The sequence below is a fragment of the Cydia fagiglandana genome, chromosome 1 (genome assembly GCF_963556715.1).
Source record: "Cydia fagiglandana chromosome 1, ilCydFagi1.1, whole genome shotgun sequence".
Classification (NCBI taxonomy): Eukaryota; Metazoa; Arthropoda; class Insecta; order Lepidoptera; family Tortricidae; genus Cydia; species Cydia fagiglandana.
In genome coordinates this window covers 30506633-30521839 of record NC_085932.1, presented here as the reverse complement: position 1 = coordinate 30521839, position 15207 = coordinate 30506633, and the positions used below count along the sequence as shown (strand labels likewise).

The following is a 15207-nucleotide window of genomic DNA, read 5'->3' as shown; positions in this document are numbered from 1 at the left end:
TTTTATCCATTCCCTCTCTGATGTCATCAGTGATTTTGATAAGCGATGTGACCGTGCTATAACCGGAACGGAAACCGGATTGGAAAGGGTTCATGAGGTTATATCTATTTAAATAAGAAGTTAATTGTTGATGGACTAAGCGCTCAAGAACCTTGGAAAGAAAAGGAAGAATGGATATGGGGCGGTAGTCAGAAAAGGAAGAAGGTTTAGACTTTTTAGGTAAAGGGATTATGTGAGCTTCTTTCCAAAGCGTTGGGAAAATACTAGAAGAAATAGAACTATTAAGGATGTGGGTAATGATAGGAACAAGGAGATCAAGGAGTGGGAGGATCATATTACGGCTCACATTGTCTACTCCGACAGCATTGGAGGATACTGATAGTATGTTCTTCTTAACATCACATTCGGAAAAATTTGAGAAAGCAAATTGAGAGGAGACAGACGTTGTGAAATTAGAGAGATCGTTGAGAGTCTGAGTCTTGACCGGTCCACTGAAAGTGGCAGAAGCGGAGAAATGCTGGTTGAGCAAATCAAGATCTACATCCTTATTCACAGGGGATTGCTGAGATTTACCTACTCCTAATGTTTTAATGAATTTCCATGTCTTAGTAGGATCACCATTTTCAATGGAACCGTGGATGTGACGTCTCTGGGCATCACGGCAGACGGTGCTCAATTACACTCAATTATATCGCGTTTAAGAATTTCAACGGGTCAGAAAATTAATGTTGAATCTTCTGACCTCTAGGCCAATTCGAGATTAAATTGATCGAATAAGTAAAACTCGAATTGGCCCGCTCGAACGTTTATTTAAGATGGTAACTCATTACTCAAAAATCACTTTACTTGTAACAGGACAGCCTCCCGCCCTCCGAAAAAGCGTGGCACGAGTTCACCAAATCCAAAGAGAGCTTCATCCTACGGCTGTTCTACGGCCAGATCCGGTCCACGGTCAAATGTACGGTGTGCGGCAAGCAGAGCGTCACGTACGAGTCCTTCTCCAACCTGTCTCTGGAGTTACCGGCCAACGCCAACCGGTGTACGCTGAGCGTAAGTACTACATGACTTGAATCAAATCCGGTCCACGGTCAAATGTACGGTGTGCGGCAAGCAGAACGTCACGTACGAGTCCTTCTCCAACCTGTCTCTGGAGTTACCGGCCAACGCCAACCGGTGTACGCTGAGCGTAAGTACTACATGACTTGAATCAAATCCGGTCCATAGTCAAATGTACGGTGTGCAGCAAGCAGAGCGTCACGTACGAGTCCTTCTCCAACCTGTCTCTGGAGTTACCCGCCAACGCCAACCGGTGTACGCTGAGCGTAAGTACTACATGAGTTGAATCAAATCCGGTCCACGGTCAAAAGTACGGTGTGCGGCAAGCAGAACGTCACGTACGAGTCCTTCTCCAACCTGTCTCTGGAGTTACCGGCCAACGCCAACCGGTGTACGCTGAGCGTAAGTACTACATGACTTGAATCAAATCCAGTCCACAGTCAAATGTACGGTGTGCGGCAAGCAGAGCGTCACTTACGAGTCCTTCTCCAACCTGTCTCTGGAGTTACCGGCCAACGCCAACCGGTGTACGCTGAGCGTAAGTACTACATGACTTGAATCAAATCCGGTCCACGGTCAAATGTACGGTGTGCGGCAAGCAGAGCGTCACGTACGAGTCCTTCTCCAACCTGTCTCTGGAGTTACCCGCCAACGCCAACCGGTGTATGCTGAGCGTAAGTACTATTGAAATAAAATAATATTCACGATTTTCCAAAATCTCCTACTACCCTCAAGATTCACCAAGTTCCCTCACTGCGCTTAAAATTCCCCAACATCCCTCGCAAAACTTAGAATGCTACAAAATCCCTTGCTGTGCTTATGGTTCTCCAAATTCCCCCGCCAAACTCCATGGTCGGTAACGCTCTTGTGTGTCGCTGGATTTGTAGTCCATAGCTAGTCTCCGCTTACTAACAGGCGAGTCATACGTATGTTTGCCACCGTTTGTCCGTTAGTTTGCTACGGTTTTCGCTTGTTCACTTCGTCAAAATCTACACTTGTGACTTCGAAGTCCCTCGCTACGCTAAATATTCTCCGAAATCCCTTACCGGTTCACGAGTGTCTAAGGGTGTATTATTCCATCTGTTCAACTTATTTGTCCAATATGCAAAATTTGAGACGCGAATACACATTGGACTAAGATATTGGACAGATGAAATACCATCCTAATACAAGCCCCCACGTTAAAGAACCCACTTAGTACTAACGTTTTTATCTCTGACGTTAACCACCTATCCTTGTTTTACAGGACTGCCTAAAACTGTACCTGAACGGCGAAACCATCCCGGGCTGGAACTGCCCCGGCTGCAAGGAGAAACGAGACGCCGTCAAAAAGCTAGACATCTCCCGTCTCCCCCCCGTCTTAGTCATCCACTTCAAACGCTTCTACGTCGACCCTAAAGAATACATGGCGAATGCGTACAGAAAGAAACAGACGTATATAGACTTCCCGCTCGAAGATCTAGACATGCGGCAGTTTTCGCTGAACTGTAGTCCGAATAACCAGATATTTAATTTGTACGCCGTGTCGAACCATTACGGGTCGATGGAGGGCGGGCATTACACGGCGTATTGTAAGAGCAGTGTGTACGGCAAGTGAGTATTAATATTGGTTTTCTTCTATAACCCCGTAAAGCTCATGGAGTCATGGACCTACCTAATAATCATCAATTTAGATTATTAATTTTATTTTTTAACATGCAGAAACGTCTGCGAACGGTGCTATTAAGCTTAGAATAAAATTAAAAGTGGAAAAATTACTGTCTTGGGTGAGACTTGAGCTCACGGCCTCTGGAACAATCGATACTCCACCGCTCTGCCATCTGAGCCACCAAGATGTCATCCATAACCAGCACAAGATAGCCATAGACAATAATTTTCAAATTCAATTTCTTTAATGCCAAAATAACACATGTCAAACAAAATCACAACAGAACTACAAAAACACTAACACTAAATTTAAAACACATAACCAGATCAGGAAAAGAAGAAGAAAACAGCAATACTAAATACCAATGTCAAAAAAAACCACTTTTAAATTTATTCTAAGCTTAATTTAGATTATGTTTGTTTACCCAAACCAAAATCAACTCAAGTGTAGTAAACACTTTAGGTTCAAATTTCACTGGCAAATTTTGCATTTTTTTCTTGTATAGTTGGGCCTTGGGAGGTTAAAGATTTTTCTTAAAAAACCACAGGATCTGTTGTGATTCAACTAGGAAGGGCAAGTAAAAAAAACGTAGTTAGTCTTTAGAAAATGCCCAAGTATCGCCTTGCTAAATTAGGGATACTTGATTATAATTGTAACATGACCAAAACGGTGTTAAAAATATAGATTACTACATGTTTTTAACACGTTCAAATGCCTAGCTAGCGCCGCCGATAATGCGTGTTTTCCTTTTTGTAGCGAAAAGCGCTTATGAACAGAGAACCCGCGAGAAAGAGAAGAGGTCGCTGGCACTGAATGTGTTAAATTAGAAGTCTAACATAGTCCTAATTTGCTTCCAGATGGTACAAATACGACGACCACGTAGTAACAGAGATCTCCTCCAGCGAAGTAAAGTCCAGCGCAGCCTACATTCTCTTCTACACCTCCTGCAACATGCGCATGTCGTGATCGCGAGGCCGAAAGCGGCCCAACGAGGCCGGAGGTAGCTTTAGGCCTTAGGATCTCGGCCTAATCGGGAAACTGAGCCATGTTTCTGAGTGAACGCGTTCAGGTTGGATTACTTTTATAGTGATCGCGAGGCCGAAAGTAGCTTGCACTCTGATCGTGGTCTCTTGTCGGGGGCTAGCTAGGCCAAGTATCTTATGGCTCCTCTACACGATGGGCCAACGCCGGCCACTGCAAGGGACGCATTTATGCGTTAGAGGGAGCAATTGATATTGCTATCTCATTCTACCGCATGTCTGCGTCCCTTGGAGTGGCTGGCGTTGACTCATCGTGTAGAGGAGCCATTAGACTTTGGCCAAACACTTGTTTTGGCTGTATAACTTGGCAAGAATTTGTAAATATATTCAGTGCTGCTGATATTATTTTAAAACCTCTTGTGCAATGTGAATGTCGCGATCGTGAAGCCGAATTGAAGTCACGAGGTCGAAGGTAGCTTTAGGTCTCAGGATCTAGGCAAACTCTGTATGTCTTGGCCAAGTATTCGTTGCCGAATCCCGATATAGGTCGAAACCGAAACATATGGACATTTTACACTTGTAGGTAATTGTTGTGATTATTAGTACTGAAGTTATGAATAGTTTATAATCCAAACTTAGATCATTTATTACCTGTTAATTTGTAATTAAATAATTATTTGTTATGTTGAATGATAATGACGATGTTCGTTTTTGGTCCCAAACTCAATAATTGATTTTGTATATCTCCAGGTTTGTTAGCCTTACACTTATGTGACTACGCGTATAATTTAAAATGCACTTTAATGCATTATGATTTAAGTTTAAAATTGTATAGTACCTACATGCGAGGCGCTGAAAACGTTAAATTGTTTAACCTCTCGTCTGTGTACAAATAGTGGACCTTATACGTTTTGTAATAAGGTGTACGAACTGACAGTTAACAGTGTGGGCGATGGTATGAAAAGGATCTTGAAATTTTAGTCATCTTTTTGCATATTTGTCGATAATGATTTCATCTGGTCTATTCAGAGCTCACATGTTTGAACTCACGGTTTTTGACCGCCAACACATACGAAAGGTTAATATGAAAGCTTGTTAAGATATTTATGCCTCGAATTCAACTTTTATCCTAACCCGTGTTACGCCCCTAATACATCATGAAACAGTTGGAATTTGTAATCCTGTAATTATATAAATAGGTTCAAAATTCGCTGGGCGTTTCACGGGTTAAAAAGATCTTAAATAGTTTGGTTTCAATAGCCAATAGAGGGCAGTGTGATTTTTGATATTTATAAACAAATTATGGAATGTATGAGAAGTGAAGACTGCATATGTATGGAAACCAAACTATGTATTCATCAAATTGCTCGTAGGTTCACAGATCTGTATAAACTATATAAATATCTTGAATAACCTTAGACATTTTGACAAGTGACCTCATTGATGTAAAATAAATGTCAAAAGAATAGTAGTTAATTAATATACAGTACCTACACTACACGCACGAGTTCCGTGCATTTTCGAGTTGAAACGGGAGGGTATGTTGGGGCAAGAGGGACTTCCACCCCGCAATAAACGTATTTTACGTTTGCCTCGTAAACTGAGTTTTTTTTTCTGTTAGAGTACTTACCCTCTCAGCATAATATTATGTGTTATCTGCATGCACAATGTGGTACCCTTCGATTGAAACCGTCACATGGGGAAAAGTTACCCATACGGCATAAGTAAAGTAAATAAATAATCATTGAGCACTCTTAAGGGGCCCACAGATTACCAGTTCGCAGATATCAGCCTGTCATTTAATCGCAAAAGGCGACAGTTCTGAACAACTGACATGCTGATATCATCCGGCGGTCTGGTAATCTGTGGGCCCCTTAATTCCAAATATAGAGATGACAGTCGTGAAAACTTGGTGCTAAATTTTGGTCATGTAGATACCAGTGAATGGGTGATTTACTCTACTTTGTGCACTGTTTAAATTCATAAATTATGTCGCTTAACTTCAAACTCTGGTAAATCCATTCGACCCACTCAGCAAATATCTACCCTCTACCCTATTACCTTTTCTTGATACCAATATCGCATAATTTGGCAGATGGATTTACCAGAGTTTGAAGCTAAGTGACTCAATTTTGGTTAAAATTCGAAATTAAGAATGGTCTGTTAAATAATACAGCCTCCCGTATTTATTTCCGCCTATTAACATCACCTGAAAAACTAACTAGATATTGTTAAAATTGAGAATAAAAACGAATTCAGTGCCTAAAGTTTAAAATAACTCTTCTGGGCGATCCTGTGCCATTTCATATTAAACTAAAAATCCAGTTGAAGCATATTTTATTCGATATGAAGTGAATTGTACATAATATTACATTAAAGGAATGTGTAAATCTTAAATATAAGACAAACTTGAATAAATACTTTGTTAATTAAACATTTGTTTTACAATGTTGTTTTAATTTCCTTGAAATTTAACTCCCAAAAACGTGTAATATTTTCCAAGTTTGTCTTTTAACAAACACATTTATTACATTACAACCTAGGCATATATAAATATAGCCGGTCAAACAAGTTTCTTCTTCTTCCTCGCGTTATCCCGGCATTTCGCCACGGCTCATGAGATCCTTAGTAGGAGATCCCCCATATAGTGGACCTTCACCAATCTGTCTGACGGATGAAACTATGAAAATATGAAAGAAAATATGTTCCAGAACATAAATAAATAGGGTTGCCTAAAGAAATATGGTCAAGGCTATTTTGAATAAATTTTTGAAAAAAAATTTTTTTCGCCAAATTTCACCGATTTGTCTGACGATCGAAATAAGTTTCAATGGAAAGTATACAACTTGTACAACATAAATCATCTAGGTTGCCTATCTTTTTCCGGTCACTATTATGTGGTTGCCGTGTTTAAAAAGAGGTGATTTTATATCGATATTTGTACTCATCTGTCTGACGCTTGAATTATACATCAAAATGATGGTAATTTTATTGCAAATACAATGGTATAGGGTTGCCTGCGAAAATCCGGTCACAGCAGATAAGGGTTGCCAGGCTTTTAATTAAAATAAGAAGGAAAGACTTTTAGCGATAACTCATAAACGGCTGAACTCATCAAGTTTAATTTATTTTATTTGATTGAGTTTTTTAAGCACTATTTTCATGATTTTTTTCATATTTTTTGGACATATGTTTCAAAAGTTAGAAAGAAAACCCTTTTTTTTATTTCTAAGCGATTATTTCCGAAATGATTCACTTTATCAATAAATGTTGTTTAAAGACCCCTATTAATTTTGAAAGGCCTATCCAACTATGAGCCTATCCGACACCCCACACTATGAGGGTGAAACGATAAAAAAATTGTCACACACACACACAATTTGTTTCTTTCAAAGCGATTATTACCGAAAATATTCACTTTATCAAAAATATTTCTTCTAAAACCCCTATTCATTTTGAAATACCTTTCCAACAATATCCCACGACGAAATGTTACTTATTAATTTATTATTAAAGCACTATTTAAACTATATGTGTAATTTTTTAATAAAAATATAATACCAGAAAAAACGGCTAAGTAAAGTTGTATTTATAATAAACGATACAGTCCTTAGTAAAGTAATTTTATTGAGTAACCCAATTAAAATGAATTTTAACAATTTTATTACCCTTACCACTGAATAAATAATAGTACTAGGTACAGAAGACTCACTCTCTAACAAAACGCGTCTGTCACGATCAGCACAGATATGGCCGCTAGGTGGCGACAGCGCCACGCGACTTTTAGCTACCTGTAGCAAAGCGACGAAATCGCGGAGTGAGCCACGCCTGCCCTTACCAAGATTTTTGCATATTACTTACTGCACAAGCTCCTAGCATAGAATCATATTTGAGATTATTCCTTAACCCTTTTAACTCGCTGCCTGTCGTGCACGGTGCGTCATCGTGAATCTTGTCCAAATGCACAAAGTTGGATATAAGATTAGCCGCGCGCGTCAGTTAACAACTCTGGCGGTCAAAGACTAACATACTAGCTATTCTAATTAATAGCAAAGTAACTGATTAAAGAAAGGCACTATTTGTTCTTCCCAGGTTTTCCATAAGGGTCCCCATTCATGAACATGTTCATGTCCAGTAACACTTTGTCAGCGTCGTCTGAGCCTTCCGAGTCCACTTCCTCTTCCACCATGTTGTAGTCGAGACCTGGAGGAAAAAGGAAAAATAAAAATTCTTTGATAAATATCTTAGTCACTCTTAGGGTCAGTTGCACCAACCACAATTAACAGACTGATCAACATTACGCAGCAATGATCTATGAAACTTCCCATACATTAAAATTAAGCAAACACTTTAATGGTAACAGATGGTTTGGTGCGACCGACCCTTAGTGGACCAACAAGAGTCAAGAGACTCAAGAGAGAGTGAAGAAGAGAGTGGATTTTATTATTAAAATGATCTTAGTGGTCATGCTGCAAAAGTGCCAAGAAAATGTTATTTCTACAGTTGCCTCCAGAATCTCGCGAACTAAATTGACAGGTCAATGTGCACAAATGATACCACAGTTTGGCCAGTGCTGTTCATATCGATATTATCAAAAAAGTTTGAATTTGAATTCACCGCTTGAAATAAACAACTTGCCCCCAAACCTGCATAGAGTCAGACCAAGAAAAGTCTGCAGACTTTTCTTGGTAAATTTGATAACCCACGCAGTGCACGTGTTATTTTAAACAAAATTTTATGAAATTATGACGTATATATAACACTTACACGTGGGCTGTCAAAACCGCTGCAGACTTTTCTTGGTCCGACTCTAGGATAGATTTGTCAGTTTCGCATCCGCACCTCCTGATTTGATCGATAACGTCACATCACACTTACAATTGAATCAACCACTTTTCTCGTCACATTCATATAAATCGAAATCGGTTGCGACCCCTTTATAATTATGACTTGCGTAATAATTGCAATAACTTATCGATATCATTTTATCAACATATACCTGTGACTATTTTTTCTTTCTGGTATCATTTTATTTGTCAAACTCATGTCAATTTAGTTCACGAGAATCGCGAGTTTCTGGAGGCGACAGTAGGTAATAACGAAAAATACTTACTCAATAAAGGATTAGTAACAGTGAGATTGAGCTCCTGCTCATTGCAGAGAGCCTCCTTGCTGATCTCATGAGCGAGGTCCTCGAGCTCCGGGATCGAAGCACTAGTGCTTGCGGAGCTCATTAGCTTCATGACCTTCTCTGAGGGCGACTCGGGCCGCGCCGGTGTTGCTTGGGAGCGGGACCGTTTCATTAGCTGCATCTTTTGGTTTTCTAGCTCCAATCTATCAATCTAGAAAAATAAAAATACAATAAATAGGCACATCCACACAGAGTGAGCAACCTCGCGAGGCAGTTTGCTCGAAAGGGCCAGTATAGACGTGCCTCGGTCGATACGGCGCCTCAAACGTTTGCCGCGCGCCAGTGTAGACGCGTAAAAATAATTCACGTAGTTTACCTTTTAATGCCATTACAACCTCCATGTTATGTTTTTGCGACAGGGGTGTGAATTAAAGCATGAAATTTAATTTCATTCTTGATACAAAGCCATTAGAAGTGCTATACATAACTACTAGCTACTACATACTGTTGTTTTCCCTGACCACTTTTAACGTGAATTGCTATTTATAAAGTTGGCATTGTCAGCAGGATGAACTAAGGATAAATTAATGGGAAGATAAATGACTTAAATCAGGGTCTAGCTAAAGCTAGGATAAAATGCATGGTCTAACCTGTAAACGGTTGCGCTCCTTGCGAACTTTGGAAAGGGCATTGATGATCCATTTCTCTTCTGCTAGGAGCTGTTTTTCCTCAGCTAAACGAACGCTGATGCGCGAGTACACGGTTCTCTGGACCATTCTTTTGTCGAGCTGGGTTTTTAGTGTTTTTACCTCCAAACAAAAATACAACCAGACTGAAAAAACCAGCTGGAACAGCAACAGCTGAGAGCTGACAGCTGAGCGACCGATCGAGCTGTCACTGTCAAATCGACGTCAATTTTCTGTTCGGAAATGGGAAATTTCGTGGAAATTTCAAAACTGTTTCAAATCGTGCAATGGAACGTTCCAAAACAACTTAATTCTCGCCTTTAGTATATAATAAAAATAAAAGCAAAGCGGAGTAGTGCCGAAGATAAATAAAAAATACTATTTAAAAACATTTTAAGATTGTCCTAGAAAAAAAAACAGTAAACAAGCTTGTTTATAAATTGTATGTTTGGTCAAGCCAATTTGTCAGTCAGTAAAAACCAGGAAATTTATACTCATCCTTTTCTTTTGGTTGCTAGCACTAGTGAAAGACAAATATAGTATGATTCTCTGTCTATTATTGAAATGAGACAGTCCTTTGACAAACTATAAATACATATGTCAATCACAATGAAAATCTCTGTATATTCTGTATTTACAATTAATTAACTATAATTGGTAATAAATGTAATAATAAAAAAGAACATATTTACAGTTTATATAAATAATGTGGTACGTCACCTATACGTCACACAATAAAAAAAAGAAGAAGCAAGCTAAAATATGCAGTAAGATTTGGAAAAATCATCTTTTATTGAAAAAGAGGGTAGATCGAAATTTAGAATGATCTAGAAATCTATAACAAGTTTATGAACGCCTTGATTCCACGACAACCACGTATTCTCTCCCTGCTCGTTGAACTGGATACATTAATCAGAAACATTCAAAATGTCTCTCCTTAACAATAATAGCGACGATGATGAGTGCGCGGGCTTCGAATTTTGTTCGCGGCGCAACTCGTTTCCTGGAATGCTGCCTTTTGATCCCTCGTCGCTAGAAAACTTAATTTTGTCGATCGTTGATAAATTCGACTTCCGCGTGTTAATGAGTAATGAGCGAACAAGGGACGCTGTGCTGGTGACCGCAGGATTCGCTTTGGCAGGGGGACTGATTGGAAAGATGTGCGGGGGAAAAATGGGAGCGGCCGTTGGTGGAGCCGTTGGCGGTGCTTGCGGAATTGGTGTCGTTGGTGAGTTGATATTAAGTACCTAATTTAAAGTATTTCTCGAGTAATATTGCTCTAATAAAATTATATTCAGTTATGTCTTCAAGTGCCTAATTATATTATTTCAGGTACTTAATGAAAAAGTGGCTTGAGATCATATTGACTAAATTAAATGCTTGAAATTGACTGTAATATAAGAAAATAAGTTATTACTACATTACTTACATACTGAAAATTCTTGGACTGGCCACTTAGAAAAAATAAGTCGTCTCATACCTATATCCGAATCCAGAAACTTTCAGTGTGGACCACGTATAATTATGTAAAATATAGATACTAAAAATACAAGTAGACTTAAATTTAATGCAATTTAAATTTATAATAAGTCGAAACGATTTAAGACGTTGTTTCATTTACAACGTAAAACCGTTATTTTAAAAATGTGGGTAGTCTAAATTCAACTTAAGTAACATAACTGTTTGTTGCAGCTATTTCTATGCGGGAATTATGGAAAGACGTTCGTCCCAAGTTGGCAGACGTGTTCGACCTCGTCTACGACTACCTGGCTGGCCTGGGGATCAAAGATTATGCGAGCGCCGCCTTATTTCTAGCCAATACGAACCCGCAAACCGCGGTACTAGCCAAAATGATTTTGGAAAGTTCTTCGCAGATATTGGGAAAACAATTGGTGTCTAATCTACTTTCAATTACAAGGGCCTGATATAAGTTATGTTAGTAGTAATTTTATTAAAATAAGGATTAAGACTTAATATTGTAAGCTACCATAAACTTTAATTAATTTATTTATTAAATTTGACTATTAATAATGACTTAAACTGACGCGACTGTAAATTATTATTGTGTACCTATCAGTATGGAAAGAATTGTGTGTATTTTTATTATGTAGAATATGTCCTTGAAATAATCGAACATTGAGAATATAAAGAAAATTATTAAATAAAGACTAAATTTTTTGTGGATTTTTGTCTGCTTACCCCATTAAGTTCATACAAAAAAAAACTTAATTTTTGAACGGAATGTCGTTGACAATCGTCACAAACGGTCTTGTTATTTACGTCAAACTTTTCGCTAGTGTCGTATTTATTTTCGTTTCGTTGCCAATTATTGAAGCCCTTATAGCGTCATAACTAATGCTACCAATCATAGTTTAGCAAACGCAAATAAGGTTTTAAAAAGCACGCTCGACAATAGTGTAAAATCTTTTGTAAAAAAAAAATGGCGATGGAACTGCAACCGTTTCTTCACGAAGTACGATACGACCAGACCTGGCTCGAACAAGTCCTGCTGCAGCTGGGTAAGACATTGCATAATTATCCTTTATGTACGTACTAAATAAAAGAGATGTGAGGAAGCTGAGGAACTTGCCACGGGTGAAGCCATAGTTAGGTGGTATTACAGTAACGAATTGTTATTTTCAGGGGATATGTTTGAAATTCGCATAGTATGGAACAGTGACACCGCAGTTTTAACAGGAGCATTTGCGCTGGCTGGTGGGCTTGTGGGGGGCTATGCGGGGGGCAGGATGGGCGCCGCCCTCGGGGCTGGTATCGGCAGTGCAGCGGGCCTTGGAGTTTCTAGTAAGTATATTTTATAAACTAATGTTTTGGAGATGGGAGAAAGTAACAAAGAGAGGAAACAAACTGATAGGTGTCATTAAAAAGAGTGCAATGACATGGAAACCTATGAAAGAGACATAGGTCCAGCAGTAGATGCAAATATTCGGAGAAATAAAGAGGAATGTATAAAAGTATTCATAAATAAATGCTTGAATTATGTTGTTCTGCTGAAACTCTTCTAGATTGTCTATTAAAGGTAAGGTACCCAAGATATATAGATAAAACTAGCTAGGCAAAGCAAGGATAAAAAATACTCTGTGTATTCACCGTTATAATGCTTTCTATTTCTTATCTATATGATCTAATTGATCTATAATTAATCCACCATTTGTTTTCTTTTTCAGCATATGTATCTCTCCGAGAAATCTGGGCCTCAGTGAAACACCAGCTCAAGGAGATCCTCTTCATCATCTTCAACTACCTGCGGCGAATGGACCCGGTGGATTACTACCACGCCTTGGAGCTAGTCCTAGCCTGTACAGCTAGTCGGAGGGAACTGGTGATGACTTTACTGGACTTCATCGCTTCTAAGTTGGGGAAGGAGGTGCTGTCCAGTATTACTGCAGCGTAGGACCCCAAGAATCACAATATTTTGTAAAAATGTTGAGAAGTGTAGAAAATTTTAGATTTGTGTTTAACAGTTTCACTGTGGTACCTGTTTATGTGGATAGGGCTAAAGTTGCAACATTGCACTATTATTATTTAGTAGATACAGTAAATCCATCCAACTCAAAGGGATAAGTTCGCCTTTGTACTAATGTCGAATGTTATTTTTCCTGTTTTGTTTTTATTTTTGTACAATAAAGTGTTTTATTATTACTACTACTACTACTATAAGTCCAGTTGTCCAGTGCTACAACTATGGACAACAAATTTGACACCTATTTAAGTAACAATAGCAATCTTGTTTTTGGTATTCGCCCGTCTTCCTTTTATATGAAAACATTTTGTCTCAGACTGGAATCCGTTTATATTCATTCACACTGGAACAAATCCTCAAAGTTAAAACTTCAAAGTTACTCGAATTTGTTTTTGACGATAATATTTGTGATCTTTTGGACTATAGTTGTGTGGTTTGACAGTACTGGTTATTGTTTTCCTAATAGGTTTTTATTTTTATACGCAGGGAAAGGGACTTCTCTGTAATGACGATATTGGTTTATAAAACCAATATGTATTTTTTTGCATCTTTAGATTATTTACCGGTGACGTAAAGTTTATTATTATTATCGCTATATTTTTAATAATGACTAATATAATGTGAAAATATTAAATTATTAATTTGTGTAAAATACTAAACTTGTACAATAATAATTTCAGATTTATTTGAAAATTAATACATACTTTAATGTGCCTTAAAATTCTTAATTGTAGGTATATACCTATTTTTGTATTATATAAAATCTGTATGTAAAAGCTCATTGCATGGACCGAAAATCAAATAAGCATAAAATATAATGTGATATTCTCATATCACTATCAGTGTTTATTGTAGGTATAAGCAGCTATTCCAGATAATTTTAAAAGTAGAAAAGTTTTAATGTACTTATTTTTTAACATTATCTTATCAACCTCATAGAAATTGCACACAGCTTTCTTTAAATGTTTAATAATAGCAATGCTGTCTAAAAATATTGCTAGTATAAAATAAAACTGACAAAAGCTTTTGAGGTTTAGAATCTTGTTTTTTTTGACTCAGTCATAGACTGACTGCTCAATAATATCAGTCAGATGGTAAAAACAAATTCAATCACGGGGCAAAGTGCCTACTCTAGAGCTCTAGGTAGATTAGATAATTGCAACTCCGGTAGTAGTTTTAGCTTAGAATGTGATTTAATGTTTGCTCAACATACATATAATAGTCTTACTAATTAAGGCTCACGTCTAATAGTGATGGGCTAAGGAGCGCCACTTGCGCGTTCCAGAGTTAGCCAACGGAGTTAACACATTATATAGAGCAGTGTAACCCTGTAGGTATTAACTCTGAGTTAGGCACTGGTCCCACCGCGAGCTAGTAAGCTATCGGCTATAAACACGAACAAAAGATAAGCACTGCCGTGTAAATAAAAGAGACACGGCGATATTTATAGTTACTCGCCCAGCGGTGAGCTATAAATATCGCCGTGTCTCTTTTATTTACACGGGAGTGCTTATCTTTTGTTCGTGTTTATAGCCGATAGCTCATAGCTTACTAGCTCGCGGTGGGACCAGTGCCTTAGGGCCGGTACAGACGGACTGCAACTTGTATGGGAACCAAAGAGTATAATAATATACATATGTATAGTATGGGAACTGCACGCCGACATTGCAGTTGGCGTGCAGTTTCCATACAAATTGCAGTCCGTCTGTATCGGCCTTTAGTTGGCTAATCCTGGAACGCACAAATGGCTCTAAGAAATCCATAAATGCAGATAGAAACGCGAGCTAATAAAAACGTTAACTCGCGCCTAACCGCTATTTCGCTCATTTCTTGTGGATGACCCTTATTGTTGTGGTTGATTATTTTGTAGCTAATTTTAAGGTATTAATTGTGGTGACTCATGAATACACTTGTTTGGATAAATGGTTTTTGTTATTTCAGCATGCATCGCACGCATGCACGCGGCATGGTTCCTTTTTATCCGCCTGTCACTATGCCCGCACTTTCGCACTTACATACTTATTAGAACGTGGCAGACGGTGACAAGCGATAAAAATGCGACCGCTAGTCACTAGGCGGCAGACCCTCCAATACGCACGGTCTCTATAGGCAGTGTTGGCCGAAACGTTAATGCAATTGAACATTCTTGACCATTAACCAGTACAAGTTGAACCGTCAACTGTAACCGTCCGTTACCGTTTACGGTTCAATTTGTACTGGTTAAT

The 15207-nt window shown here is 38.5% G+C and overlaps 4 protein-coding genes across 10 annotated transcripts in view; 3 read left to right on the top strand and 1 right to left on the bottom strand.

Annotated features, from left to right (window-relative positions):
* The window catches only part of LOC134669091 (ubiquitin carboxyl-terminal hydrolase 8), a 46864-nt gene extending 40732 nt beyond the window's left edge, over window positions 1–6132 (top strand). For all 6 annotated transcript variants that reach the window (XM_063526654.1, XM_063526663.1, XM_063526634.1 and 3 more), the window contains 3 exons: window positions 856–1050; window positions 2303–2649; window positions 3562–6132. In XM_063526654.1, the coding sequence (XP_063382724.1) occupies window positions 856–1050; window positions 2303–2649; window positions 3562–3670 (651 nt within the window). In that variant the 3' untranslated portion in view covers window positions 3671–6132. The remainder of the gene's footprint in view (window positions 1–855; window positions 1051–2302; window positions 2650–3561) is intronic.
* Window positions 6133–7480: 1348 nt separating this feature from the next.
* LOC134669129 (uncharacterized) lies at window positions 7481–9679 on the bottom strand. Its single transcript, XM_063526674.1, has 3 exons — window positions 9466–9679; window positions 8798–9026; window positions 7481–7887 (listed from the first exon to the last, which is right to left on the bottom strand). Exons 1-3 carry the CDS (start codon window positions 9589–9591, stop codon window positions 7760–7762), a joined length of 483 nt encoding a protein of 160 aa, XP_063382744.1. The 5' UTR covers window positions 9592–9679; the 3' UTR covers window positions 7481–7759.
* A 671-nt stretch (window positions 9680–10350) lies between these two features.
* On the top strand, window positions 10351–11452 carry LOC134671575 (uncharacterized). Its single transcript, XM_063529436.1, has 2 exons — window positions 10351–10729; window positions 11194–11452. Exons 1-2 carry the CDS (start codon window positions 10429–10431, stop codon window positions 11424–11426), a joined length of 534 nt encoding a protein of 177 aa, XP_063385506.1. The 5' UTR covers window positions 10351–10428; the 3' UTR covers window positions 11427–11452.
* A 311-nt stretch (window positions 11453–11763) lies between these two features.
* Window positions 11764–15207, top strand: part of LOC134669492 (uncharacterized) — a 245804-nt gene continuing 242360 nt past the window's right edge. Inside the window, exons 1-3 of one of the 2 annotated variants that reach the window (XR_010098911.1) lie at window positions 11764–12020; window positions 12145–12303; window positions 12687–13005. Coding sequence is in view for 1 of the 2 variants with exons in the window: in XM_063527082.1 (XP_063383152.1) it covers window positions 11942–12020; window positions 12145–12303; window positions 12687–12913 (465 nt within the window). In the remaining variant the exon portion in view is untranslated. Of the gene's footprint in view, window positions 12021–12144; window positions 12304–12686; window positions 14434–15207 lie in introns of those variants that run through there. The other variant, XM_063527082.1, reaches the window with a different exon arrangement.